Below are 17,725 nucleotides of genomic sequence, written 5' to 3'. Positions count from 1 at the left end.
TTCCCCTCTGATGTGGTTTCCTGATGCAGCCTACATCTCTTGCAGAAACGGAGAGGGAGAAGTCCTATCACTGCACCTGCTTTTAGTCCTAAGTGCTTTAAAGTAATAGATTGGTGACACAGGCTTTCTGCACCCGAATTCACACTATGAAGTCCCAGTGTGTTCCTATGAGATGCAGCTGCAGTCTGTCTCCTTGTGTTAGGTTTCTCCCTGTCATCTCGCAGAAGCTGCATCTCATAGGATACACTGTAAATTCTGTGCATAGAATAGACAGTCAGTGTGATCAAGGGAGGTGTATAACTCTGCAGCTGATCAGAACAAAAAAAAAAAAACTTGGCACCCCCAATTTATTTATTTATTTTTGGTTCTATGAATTCAAGGAGTGGGATCCTACTTGCGCACCGCTATTACTTAACAGTGCCATATTCTATTACACTGATCTGCAGCTGATCAGATCATGGATTCACCTACTATGTAACACTTTGTCCTGGTCTTAGGGCAAACATTATTTCTTCAGCAGCAATCTACACATAGGAAGGCATACAGAGCAACAAAGATGGCAGTGCTTGGTGTGAAGGGGTCCGAGAGCTGCCTGGAGGGATTTGATTGTAGTTCACAGGATATACTAGCTCTAGACTGGTGGTCAAAATGGGTCACATGACCCAGCTGCCGTTATGAAAAGGTTCAATCTGTATGGATGAAACTGAGCTAGGATTAAACAATAGACACTGCAGGAATATTTCTAGTCAGTCCATATTATAGGTGCAAAAAAAATAAAAATAAAAAATTTGCCAGAGTGCTCCTTTAAGGGCACAAACAAACTCTAAAGCAAAAGACAGGGAGGGCACTAAAATGACAGGCACCTGGGCAAAATTGGCCAGCGATCCATTGTAGGGTAATTTATTTTTGGCCCTCTGATAAACCAACACAGCGGAGATGCTCCATTCGATGGTGCATTGCCAAAATCTGAAAAGTTTATTTTACATGCAATCCGCAGTTCGATCCGTATAAAAAAAATGAAGGTGACGTCAAGACCACATGATCTGTCATGTCCTCGAAAAGTTTTTTTTTTTTTTTCAAACTCTTTCCAAACTCAAAGGAATGTGTGCTTTCGGCTTTTATTTTTCGCTCTGTGGGAATCTGTTTTCTCGTTGTTTTTTCTTATTCCTGTAAATAAAGTTATGTGCGCCAGGAGGAAAATGACGACGACAACGCTGTATAATGTCTGTATGGTGGCAAAAGCTCCCCAGGACGCTACTTCCTTTTCCTTCATCACCACCCGGCTCCGGCATCTGCATCCGCTTTGTGCTTGTCTTCGCTGAAGAGCAGCTCCTGATCCATGCGTCGGATGACTGAGGCGGTCGACTATGGCGCAGATTACTGTAAAACCAGACCAACCTGGAAAGAAGAGACCGAGAATACTCACAAAAATGCAGCAATCTACAACATAGATGTATAGCCAGCGCATGCTGGGAGTTGTAGTCTAGAGATGAGACACCAAAAGCTGAAGCTCAGAGTTCAGCCTCCCTGTGAAATGACCTCTGCAAAGGTTACAGAGAATGGACACTAGGGATCGACAGATATCGATTTTTTAGGGCCGATACTCTGTGGAGGTTAGGGCAGATAGCCAATAACTTATACCGATATTCCGGTATAAGTTATCGGCTATTTATCCCCCGTTCCCCCCGGCGACACAGCTGCAGATCATTGATTTAAAGCGGGCACTTTAAATTAATGAACTGCAGCGGCTTCTGCGATACCAGAGGCCGCCGCCGCCACCACCACCACCACCACCACCACCACCACCCGCTTCTCTCCCCCTGCCTGTCCTGAGTCCTATCACCGCCACCGTGACCGCCCCCACCACTACTGCGCCGCGCTGCGGCAGTCTCTGGCCGGGGAGGTGCGGCGCGGTGGTGGGCGGGGCATTATCGGCAAGGTAATTGCTGATATCGATAACATCCAAAATCGTGAATATCGGCCAAACCGATAATTGGTCGATCCCTACTGGACACCTTTCCCATTCATGCATTTTGGACAGCAGCTTCTGTCTATTGTTGCCTATGCTCATGGGGCCTGCAGTAAAGCAGATCTCTAAATGCTGTTAAAAACAGCTCAGGGAAGATGGCTGCCACTACTATAATGTACAGTAAAACTTCTTTAAAAAGACCACCTAAAATTGCACTGAAAAGTGGTCTTTTAATGAGGAGGTCTTCTCACATAATGTACGGCAGGCTGAAAATCTGTCACACTTAGGGTACGTTCAGACGAGCGGATTTCGCTGCAGATCCGCCGCTGAAGGACCCTCTGTATTCTGCCTTTACATGTGACACAGTGTCATGTGCGAGTCGCCACGCGCATGCGCAGTATACTCTCATCGCAGCAGCTCTCGGCCTAGCTCACTGAGCAGGGGGAGCGGCCGCGATGTGTGCGAGTACACCGCGCATGAGCGGCGACTCGCACATGGTTTCAGAGCGTGTGCATGTAGCAGCGTATTGGCGCTACAAGCAGGCACATCTGAAGGCAGAATACAGAGGGTCCTTCAGCGCCGAAAATCCGCTCGTCTGAACGTACCCTAAGGCAGTGTTTCCCAACCAGGGTGCCTCCAGCTGTTGCAAAACTACAACTCGCAGTATGCTCGGACAGCCATGTTGAGAGTTGTAGTTTTGCAACAGCTGGAGGCACCCTGGTTGGGAAACACTGCACTAAGGGTACCACCTTCACTATACGGAATTCACATGGAGATTACATTTTTCGTATTTAAAAATTGGGAAAATATGGGCGATTTAAGTGTTTATTATGGGAGGGGCTTATTTTTTATTTATTTATTAACACTTTCTGAGTCCCTCTTGGGGCCTTTTATAAGCCATCATTAGATTGCTTATAGTGATCAATGTAATGCTATGGCATAGCATTGATCAGTTAGATTGGTGCTCTGCTGGTACAGCCTGCCTTAGGCAATGCAATCGTGGGGTGCCGAACGGTCACTGGACAGGAGCTTAACCTTTTAAATGCTACTATCTCTAAAGCAGTTCTACAACATGAGGACCTCTCCATAAACCCTCCCATATGTCCGGCTTCTGGAAAGATACAATATGTTCTCACCTTTTCAGAGTCCATAGCCGGGCATCTCCAGTTAAACAAGTAGTACTGCAAATTGCCATCTCCGATGCCAAACTTTAGTTTTTCCAAGAAAGTTTTGTTTTCCATCAGATCAAGAGCGTTGAACACATCGAATCCTTTCTGCCAGGAGAGAGGAATAAGACACATGAATGGGAGCTAGAGTTCTCCTCGTACATAGTAAATATGCAACAACGATAAAGGGGTATTCCGGCTTTATACATCTTATCCCCCTATCCAAAGGATAAGGGATAAGATGTATGATCGCAGGGATCCCGCTGTTGGGGACCCCCGCGATCTCGGGCGCTGCTTCTGAGACGGGGACGAGATGTCATGCCATGCCCACTCCATACATTTCAATGGGAGGGGGCGTGACGGACATCACGCCCCCTCCCATAGACATGTATGGAGGGGGCGTGGCATGATGTCAATAGGGGGCGTGACGTCACATTCCCGTCAAAGACATCGCCTGGCACAGAATGCCGGGGGCTGCACCGAGATCGCGGGGGTCTTCAGCGACGGGACCCCTGCGATCATAAATCTCATCCCCTATCCTATGGATAGGGGATAACATGTATAAATCTGGAATACCCTTTAATCAATTCCATAGACTGTAGGCTGTGGTCACTAAGTAGATTCTGGGACCAATGGGGGTCCCCAGTGGTTAGACCCCCAGGGATCATGCATTTTTCCCCGATACTATTTATAGGAGATAAATGTTGTCCATGGTCCAACCCCTCTAAATAAAGAGACATGTAAATTACCAGTGAATAGTTTAACAGCACAGGGACAACTAAGCTTGACCATACACATTAGATATCTGTCTGCTGAAAGCTTGTTTAGTCAAAAGCTGTCTCTCCCATAAACATGCATGCTCAGCTTGGAAAACCATGCATGTGTTCTGAGTGGGTAGAGGGGAGTAAGATGGTGCCAGACTCCTCTGGTGGCGGCTTATCTCCCTTAGGATTGTGCAGCTGAAATCCAACATGCCTGATCCTATTTAGGAGTCCACCATACATATCAGATGGTCAGCCATTTTCTCCAATGTGTATGGGCGGCCTTAACACGCAAAAGCAGGGAAATACAGTATGGAATCCACGTACTAATTTGGCGATAATCAGTGCATCGTTCATCAGGTCCAGCAGTGGCGCCTCCGTGTGGACGTTGTAAAAGGAATAAGCTGCTTTGAGAGTCTTATGCAGAGGATGATGCATGACTGTGGAAGGTAACGTGTAAAAACTGAAGAAATCCGTCAATATACCATTAGAACTCTGCAAAGAAAGAGATATAGATAGGGTTAACTCCTTAACAGCACTCGATCTGACGAACTGAGGCACAGGGTGTATACTAGTACAGTACTGTATCACCATACTACACAGCTGGACAAGGTACATTGACATTTTACTACAGTGATAACCCCAAGGGAAGCCCTATTGGTGGCCATATTGGTTGTCACTCAGCTTCCCTTCAAAGCTTTCTCTTGGTATTAAAGGGGTTATACAGCCTGTATGCATTGATGGGTGGATCAATGTTAGATTAGCAGCGATGCTAGCAGTCAGACCCCCACCAATCATCTGGTTGAGGGGGTCCGCAGCAATAGTGTAAGCACCACAGCCTCTCCAGTATTCACCAAGAGGTCATCTTTGCATTGGTGCACTATGAGTAGAGGCACAAGAAACTGGAGCGCTGTTCCATACAGATAAACAGGACCACAATGCAGTCACATATAACAAATATAGTATAGTGATGCCAGGATGAGCGCAAGTAAACGCTGGAGAAAAGGCTGCAGCGCTACCATGACCGCCAAAGCCCCTTCAAGCAGTTTGTTGGCACTTTATAGGTTGTGATCAGAAAGTCCTGAAAACGAAAAGAAAGGAAATAGAGAAAGAGAAAAATAAATAAATAAAAATAACAGAAGAGAAAAGGAGCAAAAGTGAAGAAAGGAAAAGCAGTAAAAGAAAATAAAAGGAGCAAAATTAAAAAAGGAGAAAGAGAAGTGAAAGGAAAATGAGAAAGACAAAAAGGAAAAGAAAAGGAAGAAGTGAAAGGAAAAGTAGCAAGCGAAAAGAAAGAAAAAGGAGAAAGAAAAGGAAAAAGAAAAGAAGTGAAAGGAAAAGGAAAAAGAGAGAAGTGAAAGGAAAAGGAGAAAAGTGAAGGGAAAAGGACGAGAGAAAAAAAAGGAAAAGAAAGAGAGAAGTGAAAGGAAAAGGAGAAAGAGAAAAAAAAGAAGACAGAAGATGTGAAAGGAAAAGGAGAAACACAAAAAAAGAAAAGAAAGGGAGAAGTGAAAGGAAAATTAAAATGTGAGAAGGAATGAAAGGGAAAGAAACAAATGAAAAGAAAGGAAAAGGATAAATAGAGAAGAAAATAAACCTAAAAGAGAAAAAGGGAAGAAAAGAAAGGAAAATTATTAAGAAAGAAGAAAAGAAGCAAGAGGAAAAGGGAAAGGAGCAAGAAAGAAAAGAAGACATGAAAAAAGGAGAAAGGAAAAAGAAAGGAAAAGGAGCATGAGAAATAAAAAGGAGGAAGTGAAGAAAAGAAGAAAGAGTCCACTTTGATTACTCTCTTCTTCTGAGTCATTCAAGCTGGTTATGTTGAAGTGGTTTCCATCTTTCCCATGCAGAGAATGGAGACTTACCTCTACCACAAAGGTATCGATGATGTTATCCTGAGGAAAGAACCAATGTGAGACCTCCTCTTCATCCATGACCGGGGCGAGGTGAAACTGGCTCAAATAGCTATTTAATAGCTGCTGGACCATGGGGACGTCTTTCTTCTCCATTGGTCTTAGCCCGGCAGTCTTTGTGACCTTAGCAATAAAAAGGTGAAATAAGAGATGAACTGCACAGGGTTAAAGTGTTATTGTCATTTATTGTCAAAAGTTTTGATCAGTGGGGGTCTAGGTGCTGAGACTAAAAGGGGATAAAACATGTCTGATCTCGGGGGGGCCCTGTCCGGGCATGCTGGGAGTTGCAGTTTCACAACAGCTGGAGGCACACTGGTTGGGAAACACTGGCCTATTAGAAGCTATGGCTACTTACATCTGGCAGTCTGTACAACTTCATTGTCCTCTGTAACGTCATATTTCGACTAAGGTGAGAAAACTTCACTTCTACCAGTTTCCTAGGGTTCAAGGAGCGGTGCCAGTACCTGCGGGCGGGAAGAACCTATAGTTACGGTTGCCCACTTACCGGCTGCAAGCCACCAGTAGTGAAGGTGTTAACCTGCTGGCTACACAACCCCCTCATATTCTCATTTCAGGCGCACACACTGAGGTCTTAGTGAGGAACATTCTTTGTATCCTCCCGACGCCTTTCGCATACAAACTTTTTCTTCTTGTCCAGAAATCTACTTTTAGAAACGTCTCTGCGGCCAAATGTTTGCTTGCTTTTAGTACGCGGCATCTATATATACGGAGCCAAGGACCGCCGTTATTTGTGAGCCGCATAATGGCTAATAGTGCGAAAACAAAAAAGGGGGAGAATCCGAGAAATAAGACTCCGGCAGGGAAGCTGGTGCACGTCTGGTGACGGATTCTGTGACGCTACATAATGGGGAGACTAAAATATTTACCCATTCAATAGGTCACATCTATGGGGAATCCAGGGACAGGGACCATGCTGCTATATACTGTGTGTATGTAGTGACTACAGAAGAGTAACTGGCCATATAGAAATTACAGTGGTGTCCCGCTTCAGCAGTGAGGCACGTCGACCCCCACAGGCAGTAAGAAGGTGGCAGCGAAATGTGGGAGAGGCTGCGTACAGAGGCGAGGTACAAGTTGTTGCGTTATATGCCGACAGCCCGGGGGAGTTGAAGGGTTAAGAAAATATCAAAGCTAGCGTCAGTCGGCGGATTGCTGCTGCAAAAGGTTCAATAGCCACCAAGTAAAATAAATATATAACTTATATAACAATGAATGAAAACCTATATACCGTATTTATCGGGGTGTACAATGCACCGGCCTATAACACGCACCCTCATTTTACCAAGATATTTGGGTAAAAAAAGTTTTTTACCCAAACATCCTTGGTAAAATGAGGGTGCGTGTGTGCGCGTGTATACCCCGATACACCCCCAGGAAAGGCAGGGGGAGAGGGGCCGTCGCTGCCCGCTTCTCTCCCCCTGCCTTTCCTGGGGTCTAGAGCCCTGCTGCCACCGCTTCTCTCCCGCTGGCTGTCGGCGCCGCTGCCCGTTCTCTCCCCCCTGACTATCGGTGACGGCACCCCATTGCCGGCGCCGATAGCCAGGGGGAGAGAAGCGACGCCGGCAATGGGGCAGCGGCGCCGACAGACAGGGGGAGAGAAGTGGCAGCGGCACCCATTGCCGGCGCTGCTGACCCGTTGCCTCCCTCATCCCCGGTTGTATAATTACCTGTGGCCGGGGTCGGGTCTGCGCTGCTTCAGGCCTCCGGTGTGCGTCCCATGCTTCGTTGCTATGCACTGCACGGCGCGGCGCAATGACGAGTGACGCACACCGGAGGCCTGAAGCAGCGAGGACCCGACCCCGGCAACAGGTAATTATGCAACCGGGGATGGGGGAGGCAACGGGGCAGCGGCGCCGGCAATGGTTGGCGCTGCCCCTTCTCTCCCCCTGTCTGTCGGCGCCACTGCCCCACTGCACCGATAGCCATGGGGAGAGAATGGGCAGCGGCACCGATAGCCAGGGGGAGAGAAGGGCCGGCAGCAGGGCTCTAGACCCCAGGACAGGCAGGGGCAGAGAAGCCGGCAGCGCTGGCGGTCTCTGCACCTGCAAAGCCGCTGCAGTTCATTGATTTAAAGCGCCCGCTTTAAATCATTGAACTGCAGCGGCTTATCGGCGTATAACACGCAGGTAGACTTTAGGCTAAAAATTTTTGCCTAAAAAGTGCGTGTTATATGACGATAAATACGGTATATGAAAATGGAAAAGAATAATAAAAAAAACAGTAAGACCTCCCTTAGGTGACAATTTTTTATTCCCTGGCCCATAAGAAGTCCCATAAGAATTATTGTATTTGCACCCTCCAAATAGACGACATTCCCAATAGTGGACGCTGATACATCCAATAGGGGACAAAACTGGGGGGGAGGTGTGCGTATGTGTGTGTGGGGGGTGGTTTGCACAGCCAATACCCCAGTAAGGGGCCCAGGTTCCCTGGCAGAGAAGCAAAAGACCCCTGTTTAAACAGCCAGCCACATCATTCCCCTCCATTATAACCCCCTGTGCCACATCATTTCTCTTTGATCCCCCTGTGCTATTTCATTCCTCCTTTATTACCCTCTGTGCAAATTCATCACCCACTCATTACTACCCCTGTGCCAATTCTTTCCATCATTTATCCCACCTGTGCCACTTTATTCCCCCTTTGCCAAATCATTCCCCCTCCCCCCATGTACTTTTCCCCTTCCCTCCTCCCCCTGTTGTTACCCGGCAGGATTAGGGGCTCTCAGTGGGTTTGACGTTCACTGCGCTGCACTCACTGAGAGGCTTTGAGCAACGGTGCCCGCTCTTAGTAAGTGCAGCGCAGAGGATGTCAAACTTGCTTAGAGCCCCTGCACTTGAGCCTGCTGGCCAGGTAAGAATAACAGAGGAGGAGGATAGGGAAAACGTGATGTGGCACAAGGGGTAAGGGGCATGATTTGGCACAGGAGGATGAAGGAGGAAAGAAATGGCACAGGGGCTGGTAAAGAGGGGGGGGGTGATGAATTTGCACAGAGGGTAATAAAGGGGGAATGAAATGGCAAAGGGGGGAGGATCAAGGGGAAATTATGTGACACAGCGGGTAAGGGGGGTATAAAGGGGGAATGAAATGGCACAGAAGGGTTCAAAGGGGGAAGAATGGAGGAATTGGCATTGGAGGAATCGAGAGGGGGAATTAAACAGCACTGGGACATTCTACTGTAATATTGTTTTTTATCATGTTTTATAGGTGATTATTACAGATGAGCGAACTTACAGTAAATTCGATTCGTCACAAACTTCTCAGCTCGGCAGTTGATGACTTATCCTGCATAAATTAGTTCAGCTTTCCGGTGCTCCGGTGGGCTGGAAAAGGTGGATACAGTCCTAGGAAAGAGTCTCCTAGGACTGTATCCACCTTTTCCAGCCCACCGGAGCACCTGAAGGCTGAACTAATTTATGCAGGAAAAGTCATCAACTGCCGAGCCGAGAAGTTCGCGACGAATCGAATTTACTGTAAGTTCGCTCATCTCTAGTGATTACACTCTGGAGTGAGTACAGGACAGTACAGGAAAGATTTTGGAGCCTTTTTTCCCCAATAGGGGGCATCTCTACATAGCAAACACTTTTTTTTCTCTATTGGGAGATTCTACTGTGTGTATATAGTAAATGTAGCCCCTTAGCTGAGGATATAGGGGGAAATTTATCAAAAGCTATGCAGAGGAAAAGCTGACCAGTTGTCCATAGCAACCAATCAGATCGCTTCTTTCATTTCTGAAAAGGCCTCTGAAAAATGAAAGCAGCGATCTGATTGGTTGCTATGGGTAACCTTTCCTCTGCACAGGTGTTGATAAATCTCCCCCATAGTAAATAGCGGATACAAATATAACACTAGATCCCCTGATGTGCTCCCAGCAGGGACATTATGGAGTCTGGCAGCCCGGGGATACCCTAATAACATATGAAGCTCCCCTGTATGGGCCTTCTGTGACACGTTCTCATGAATGTGCAAACAGGAAGACGTCCACTCCTTACAGGCTCCTCTCCGCCGGCTATGGATAACATTAGCAGAATTAAGGATTTTTTTTTTATTTTTTTTTCTAAATGAGTTTTACGTATATGATTTTGGCTTTACAGGAGACGCGCTTCTTCAAGGTATGCCGCTAAAACAAACAGGAATTTCGAAAAATAAGATTTTTAGGAAAAAGACTAAATAAAATGTGTATTAAAGGGGTACTCTGGTGGAAAACTTATTTTTTTTTTTTTTTTTTTTTTTTATCAACTGATGCCAGAAAGTTAAACAGATTTGTAAATTACTTCTATTAAAAAAAATCTTAATCCTTCCAGTACTCAACAGCTGCTGAATTCTACTGAGGAAATTATTTTCTTTTTGGAACACAGAGCTCTCTGCTGACATCATGGCCACAGTGCTCTCTGTAGGAGAAAATCCCCATAGCAAACATATGCTACTCTGGACAGTTCCTATAATGTACAGAGGTGTCAGCAGAGAGCACTGTGGTCATGATGTCAGCAGAGAGCTCTGTGTTCCAAAAAGAAAATAATTTCCACTGTAGTATTCAGCAGCTTATAAGTACTGGAAGGAATAAAAAAATTTTACTGAAGTAATTTACAAATCTGTTTAACTTTCTGGCACCCATTAATATACTATCTATATGAGTGGCCTCCAACCCGTGGACCTCCAGCTGTTGCAAAACTACAACTCCCAGCATAGCATGTCCGCGCATGCTGGGGGTTGTAGTTTTGCAACAGCTGGAGGGCTGCAGGTTGAGGACACTATTACAGTATAGGGATATGCGAGTAATACATACTATACCTGCATGTTGACATCGGCTTTGGTAGAACAACCCCTGCTGTGTAGACGGCTTGGAAAATCCCCTCCAGGTTCACTCTCCGGGTTATCTCTCGGATGAGGACCGGAGCCACGCGCTTTGATCGCAGCTTTTTATGGACACAAAGGAAATTGATTTCTACCATCTTTTTTACACTGAAAGAAAACAGACATGACCATTCAGCATTATTAGTTAAAGGGGTACTCCGTTAGAAAACTTTTTTTTTTTTTTTAAATCAATTGGTGCCAGAAAGTTAAACAGATTTGTAAATGACTTTTATTAAAATATCTTTATCCTTCCAGTACTTTTTAGCAGCTGTATGCTACAGAGGAAATTGTTTTCTTTTGAATTTCTTTTTTGTCTTATCCACAGTGCTCTCTGCTGACACCTCTGTCCGTATCAGGAACTGTCCAGAGCAGCATAGATTTGCAATGGGGATTTTCTCCTGGACAGTTCCTGATACGGGCATCAGGTGTCAGCAGAGAGCACTGTGGACAAGACAAAAAAGAAATTCAAAAAGAAAAAGAATTTCTTCTGTAGCATACAGCTGCTAAAAAGTACTGGAAGGGTAAAGATTTTTTAATAGAAGTCATTTACAAATCTGTAACTTTCTGGCACCAGTTGATTTAAAAAAATAAATAAATAAAAATGTTTTCCACCGGAGTACCCCTTTAACGTCCGTAAGCCACGTTACCCCCCCAAGGCTATGATCATACCCTGTGCCATCTATTAAAAGGACAGCATGAGCACAGTTCAAGACATAGCGGGCACCCACTGGTTAGGACCCAGGATCTCCCATATATATATATAGAATGGTTGAATTTCACCAACGCTCTGCGGTACCACATATAACCATTGCACCCCTGCCCCCTGGCACATTCTCCAGTGTCTTACTTACGTGTCATAAATACGGATAGTCGCTGGAACAGCACTTATAAAGCCGACTAGTTTCTTGTTGGAAGACACTCGCACCCCACAATGCCACTGAGACAGCCAGCCTGGAGGACGCAGCGCCCTGAAACAGATAAACCGGGAGTCAGTGACCGGCCAACCTCACCAATACACCAAAGGATGAGGAGATTTTCTGGTTAAAGTGAACCTGTCATCAACAAAACCTTTGTATATAATGTAGATAATACCATTATGTGTATATTTTTGTCCCTGCAGCTATTGTCTGTGTGTCTCTGTGGAGAGTCCAAATACAGGAAGTGAGGGCAGGACAAGCGGGGCTCTGCACACTGAGGACAAGCGGGGCTCTGCACACTGAGGACAAGCGGGGCTCTGCACACTGAGGACAAGCGGGGCTCTGCACACTGAGGACAAGCGGGGCTCTGCACACTGAGGACAAGCGGGGCTCTGCACACTGAGGACAAGCGGGGCTCTGCACACTGAGGACAAGCGGGGCTCTGCACACTGAGGACAAGCGGGGCTCTGCACACTGAGGACAAGCGGGGCTCTGCACACTGAGGACACGCGGGGCTCTGCACACTGAGGACACGCGGGGCTCTGCACACTGAGGACACGCGGGGCTCTGCACACTGAGGACACGCGGGGCTCTGCACACTGAGGACACGCGGGGCTCTGCACACTGAGGACACGCGGGGCTCTGCACACTGAGGACACGCGGGGCTCTGTACACTGAGGACAAGCGGGGCTCTGTACACTGAGGACAAGCGGGGCTCTGTACACTGAGGACAAGCGGGGCTCTGTACACTGAGGACAAGCGGGGCTCTGTACACTGAGGACAAGCGGGGCTCTGTACACTGAGGACAAGCGGGGCTCTGTACACTGAGGACAAGCGGGGCTCTGTGCACTGAGGACAAGCGGGGCTCTGTGCACTGAGGACAAGCAGGGGTCTGTACACTGAGGACAAGCAGGGCTCTGTACACTGAGGACAAGCAGGGCTCTGTACACTGAGGATTAAAATTTTTGGCCATGAAGTCATCTCCAGGGTAGGGTCACACATTGAACGTACACAGCATCTCTCACGCTGCACAGTGGGAAATACGTTGCGTATTCTCTTATGTGCAAACACACAGGGCTTCCCCGAGGCAGCCCTGTATGCACAGTGAAATTATGAGACTGGCCCCGCCTTCAAACCTCACAGAGCACACGTGGGAAAGCCCTGTGTTTGCTTATAGGAGGGGGCGGGACTATGACGTCACAAGCTCCAGGCGCCGTCTCCAGCGTTCGGAACAGTTTGTTCCAAACGCTGAGCAGCAGAGTACCTCTTTTAAGGAACGGGCCATTTTTTATTTTTGCACTTTCGTTTTTTCCTCCTCACCTTCTAAAAATCATAACGCTTTCAATTTTCCACCTACAGATCCATATGAGGACTTGTTTTTTGCGCCACCAATTCTACTATGTAATGACATCAATCATATTACCACAAAATCTACAGCAAAACCAGAAAGAAAATATTTGTAGGGCAAAAAAAAAAAAAGCCATTTTGTAATTTTGAGGGCTTCCAATTCTACGCAGAGCACAATTCGGTAAAAAATGACAACATATCTTTATTCTGTAGGTCCATACGGTTACAAGGATACCTAATTTATATAGGTTTTATTTTATTTTACTACCTAAAATAAATTATAACTACATGCACCCAAATTAGTATGTTTAAAATCGTCATCTTCTGGCCCCTATAACTTTTTCATCTTTCCGTATACGGGGATGTATGAGGGCTCATTTATTGTTTTGATGGGACATTTTAATTGCTTTTTTGTATTAAAAAAAATGTTAGGGTATACAAAGTGACCAAAAATATGCAATTTTGGACTTTGTTTTTTTTTTTTTACGTAAATGCCATTGTGCGGTTTAATTAACGTTTTTAGAGTTCGGATATTTGCGCACCCCGCGATACCACATATGTTTATTTTTATTATGTTTACATATTTTTTAGATGGAAATTGGGAAAAGGGGAGTGATTCAAACTTTTAATAAGGAAAATGTTAATGGGTGTTTTTTTAAGTTTAATTAAACACTTATTTATTTTTATTTTTTTTTTACACTTTATTAGTCTCCTTAGGGGACTTAGGAGAAATCATCAGATTCCTCATAAAGATCAATGTAGTTCCATAGAACCACATTGATCTGTGTGCTCTGCACTCGATTGATAAAGCCTGGTCCTACCAGGCTCTATCAACAACAGGGCCGCAGCAGACACGGAAGGAGAGGTAAGCCCTCCGGCTACCTAAGGTGCATTCCCCCCTTGTGCGTTTGCGCTGCGGGGCAGCGATCCACCCCATTGGACCACCAGGGACTGGTTAAAGGTCCCTTTAGACGCTGCTGAGATCCGCGGAGATGTAAAGGGTTAATAGCCGGCCGCGTCGATCGCCGCATGTCGGCTATTAACGGAATCAACTGGAGGCCGGCCGGTATTGGCGCGGGCTCGAGTCATGAGCTTGCGCCATACTCTGGTTGCCCTCTCAGGACAAGCCGTTTCGTCCTTAGACGGCAGCCGGTTAAACCACCATAGACATCAATATCTACATGTTATCTAGACTTGGAAAAGGCCAGGTAGACTCTGAAAGCTTCTCCATCAAAAACAATGACAGATGGAACGTGACAGATTCTATGGCTATGGCCTTTGGCTGTCAGGACGTGCTGGGAGTTGTAGTTTATCAACAGCTGGAGGCACCCTGGTTTGGAAACACTGGCCTATCCTCATATTAGACATGGAGTTGTATGCAGTGTCAGCGCACATATCTGACCATCGGACCCCAAGGATCATCACTTCTCCTGAGCGTATCATAGTAGACATAAAGTCATCTCATTTCTTTAAAACCCTGGATACCTACCATTGTAAAAACTCTGGGGAATAGTCAAATCGGAACATGTTATCGTCATCCTCCACGTAATTCTCATTCAGCAAAGTGTAAAGTTCTTTTAGCTGGTCAGTGGAAGAGAGAAGAGAAATGTCACATTGAGGCCCAGACTAAAGCCTATTCAGGGCTACAAGAAAGAACATCTACGAAGAAGATCATATCCCCAATACAGGCAGCCATGAGGAATACAGAGTTACCGTATATACTCGAGTATAAGCCGAGTTTTTTCAGCACGATTTTTCATGCTGAAAACGCCCCCCCCCCCCCCCTCGACTTATACTCTAGTGAACTCTCCGCCTGTCAATCCCTTCTCAGTGGTCTTCAACCTGCGGACCTCCAGATGTTGCAAAACTACAACTCCCAGCACGCCCGGACAGCCATCGGCTGTCCGGGCATGCTGGGAGTTGTAGTTTTGAAACATCTGGAGGTCCGCAGGTTGAAGACCACTGCAGCCTTCGTCATCATCTAGACCCCCCCCTTTAGTTTTCTACTCACCTCCCCTCGGTGGGAAGGAAGGGCGAGCTAGTCAGGGCCATCTATGCTGCAGGGACCGTCCGGTGGGGAGGGTTAGTCGGTCCGGGCTGTCCATTTTCACCGGGAGGCCCTCTTCTCCGGGCTGGCCCCGGACTAGTGACGTTGCCTTGACAACGACGCACAGGGACGTCCGTCCCTGCGCAATGAACGTCCCCGTGTGTCGTCGTCAAGGCAACGACACTAGTCCGGGGCCAGCCCGGAGCATAGAAGAGGGCCTCCCGGTGCAGATGGACAGCCCGGAACCACTAACCCTCCCCACCGGACGGTCCCTGCAGCATAGATGGCCCAGACCAGCTCACTCTTCCTTCCCACCGAAGGGAGGTGAGTAGAAAACTAAAGGGGGGTCTGGATGATGATGAAGGCCGCAGTGGTCTTCAACCTTCGGACCTCCAGATGTTTCAAAACTACAACTTGTAGTTTTGCAACATCTGGAGGTCCGCAGGTTGAAGACCATTGATGAAGGGATTGACAGGTGGTGATGATAAAGGGGGGGGGGGGGGATGATGATGAAAGGGGTTGATGATGATGACAGGGGTGATGAAGGGATTGACAGGTGGTGATGATAAAGGGGGGGGGGGAGATGATGACAGGGGTGATGATGATGACAGGGGTGATGATTGGCTTATACTTGAGTATATACGGTAACCATAAAGGGGTAGTAAGACTTAAAACTGATTATCTCCTATCCACAGGATGGAAATAGGGGTCATATCTCCAGAACAGGGCCCCCGTCTGTGTTATGGATGAAGCGGCAGTGCTCCAATCATTACATAGACCTGGGGCCATGTTGTTCTGGAGATTCGGGGGTCCCAGCGGTCGGACCCCCACCAGCACCATGCATAGGGAATAAGTATTTTTTTACTTGGAATATATCGCTTTAGGACTAAATCTTCTCATGCAATGTCAGTGCTGCCAAATGAAGACCTGAAGAAATGTCAATCATTTCCTTAAGTTGCTCTAAATATTTCACTTCAAGTCAAATGAGATTTCTTGGCTGCAATTTAAAAATAAACATAGAGTACATGGAAAATAAGGTGAACACTTACACTAAACTAGTCACTGACTGAGGGATCAGCACTTACACTAAACTAGTCACTGACTGAGGGGATCAGCACTTACACTAAACTAGTCACTGACTGAGGGATCAGCACTTACACTAAACTAGTCACTGACTGAGGGGGATCAGCACTTACACTAAACTAGTCACTGACTGAGGGGGATCAGCACTTACACTAAACTAGTCACTGACTGAGGGGATCAGCACTTACACTAAACTAGTCACTGACTGAGGGATCAGCACTTACACTAAACTAGTCACTGACTGAGGGGGATCAGCACTTACACTAGACTAGTCACTGACTGAGGGGGATCAGCACTTACACTTAACTAGTCACTGACTGAGGGGATCAGCACTTACACTAAACTAGTCACTGACTGAGGGGATCAGCACTTACACTAAACTAGTCACTGACTGAGGGGGATCAGCACTTACACTAAACTAGTCACTGACTGAGGGGATCAGCATTTACACTAAACTAGTCACTGACTGAGGGGGATCAGCACTTACACTAAACTAGTCACTGACTGAGGGGATCAGCACTTACACTAAACTAGTCACTGACTGAGGGGATCAGCACTTACACTAAACTAGTCACTGACTGAGGGATCAGCACTTACACTAAACTAGTCACTGACTGAGGGGGATCAGCACTTACACTAAACTAGTCACTGACTCAGGGGGATCAGCACTTACACTAAACTAGTCACTGACTGAGGGATCAGCACTTACACTAAACTAGTCACTGACTGAGGGGATCAGCACTTACACTAAACTAGTCACTGACTGAGGGATCAGCACTTACACTAAACTAGTCACTGACTGAGGGGGATCAGCACTTACACTAAACTAGTCACTGACTGAGGGGGATCAGCACTTACACTAAACTAGTCACTGACTGAGGGGGATCAGCACTTACACTAAACTAGTCACTGACTGAGGGGATCAGCACTTACACTAAACTAGTCACTGACTGAGGGGGATCAGCACTTACACTAGACTAGTCACTGACTGAGGGGGATCAGCACTTACACTTAACTAGTCACTGACTGAGGGGATCAGCACTTACACTAAACTAGTCACTGACTGAGGGGATCAGCACTTACACTAAACTAGTCACTGACTGAGGGGGATCAGCACTTACACTAAACTAGTCACTGACTGAGGGGATCAGCATTTACACTAAACTAGTCACTGACTGAGGGGATCAGCATTTACACTAAACTAGTCACTGACTGAGGGGGATCAGCACTTACACTAAACTAGTCACTGACTGAGGGATCAGCACTTACACTAAACTAGTCACTGACTGAGGGATCAGCACTTACACTAAACTAGTCACTGACTGAGGGATCAGCACTTACACTAAACTAGTCACTGACTGAGGGGGATCAGCACTTACACTAAACTAGTCACTGACTGAGGGATCAGCCACTTACACTAAACTAGTCACTGACTGAGGGGATCAGCACTTACACTAAACTAGTCACTGACTGAGGGGATCAGCACTTACACTAGAACTAGTCACTGACTGAGGGATCAGCACTTACACTAACTAGTCACTGACTGAGGGATCAGCACTTACACTAGACTAGTCACTGACTGAGGGATCAGCACTTACACTAAAGAAGCAACTAGTCACTGACTGAGGGGATCAGCACTTACACTAAACTAGT

At 46.5% G+C, this 17,725-nt stretch overlaps 1 protein-coding gene across 1 annotated transcript in view; it reads right to left on the bottom strand.

The window, feature by feature from the left end:
- Positions 1 to 341: 341 nt before the first annotated feature.
- The window catches only part of NMT2 (N-myristoyltransferase 2), a gene marked incomplete in the record, with an annotated part of 47,621 nt that continues 30,237 nt past the window's right edge, over positions 342 to 17,725 (bottom strand). Inside the window, 8 exon segments of the mRNA XM_056519097.1 lie at positions 342 to 1,398; positions 3,106 to 3,243; positions 4,224 to 4,391; positions 5,759 to 5,929; positions 6,162 to 6,270; positions 10,616 to 10,786; positions 11,530 to 11,646; positions 14,432 to 14,523. Of these exon segments, the coding sequence (XP_056375072.1) occupies positions 1,378 to 1,398; positions 3,106 to 3,243; positions 4,224 to 4,391; positions 5,759 to 5,929; positions 6,162 to 6,270; positions 10,616 to 10,786; positions 11,530 to 11,646; positions 14,432 to 14,523 (987 nt within the window).

Source organism: Hyla sarda, chromosome 5, assembly GCF_029499605.1.
Source record: "Hyla sarda isolate aHylSar1 chromosome 5, aHylSar1.hap1, whole genome shotgun sequence".
Taxonomy (NCBI): Eukaryota; Metazoa; Chordata; class Amphibia; order Anura; family Hylidae; genus Hyla; species Hyla sarda.
Note: the sequence above shows the minus strand (reverse complement) of the source record. Positions and strands in the feature narration are given on the sequence as shown.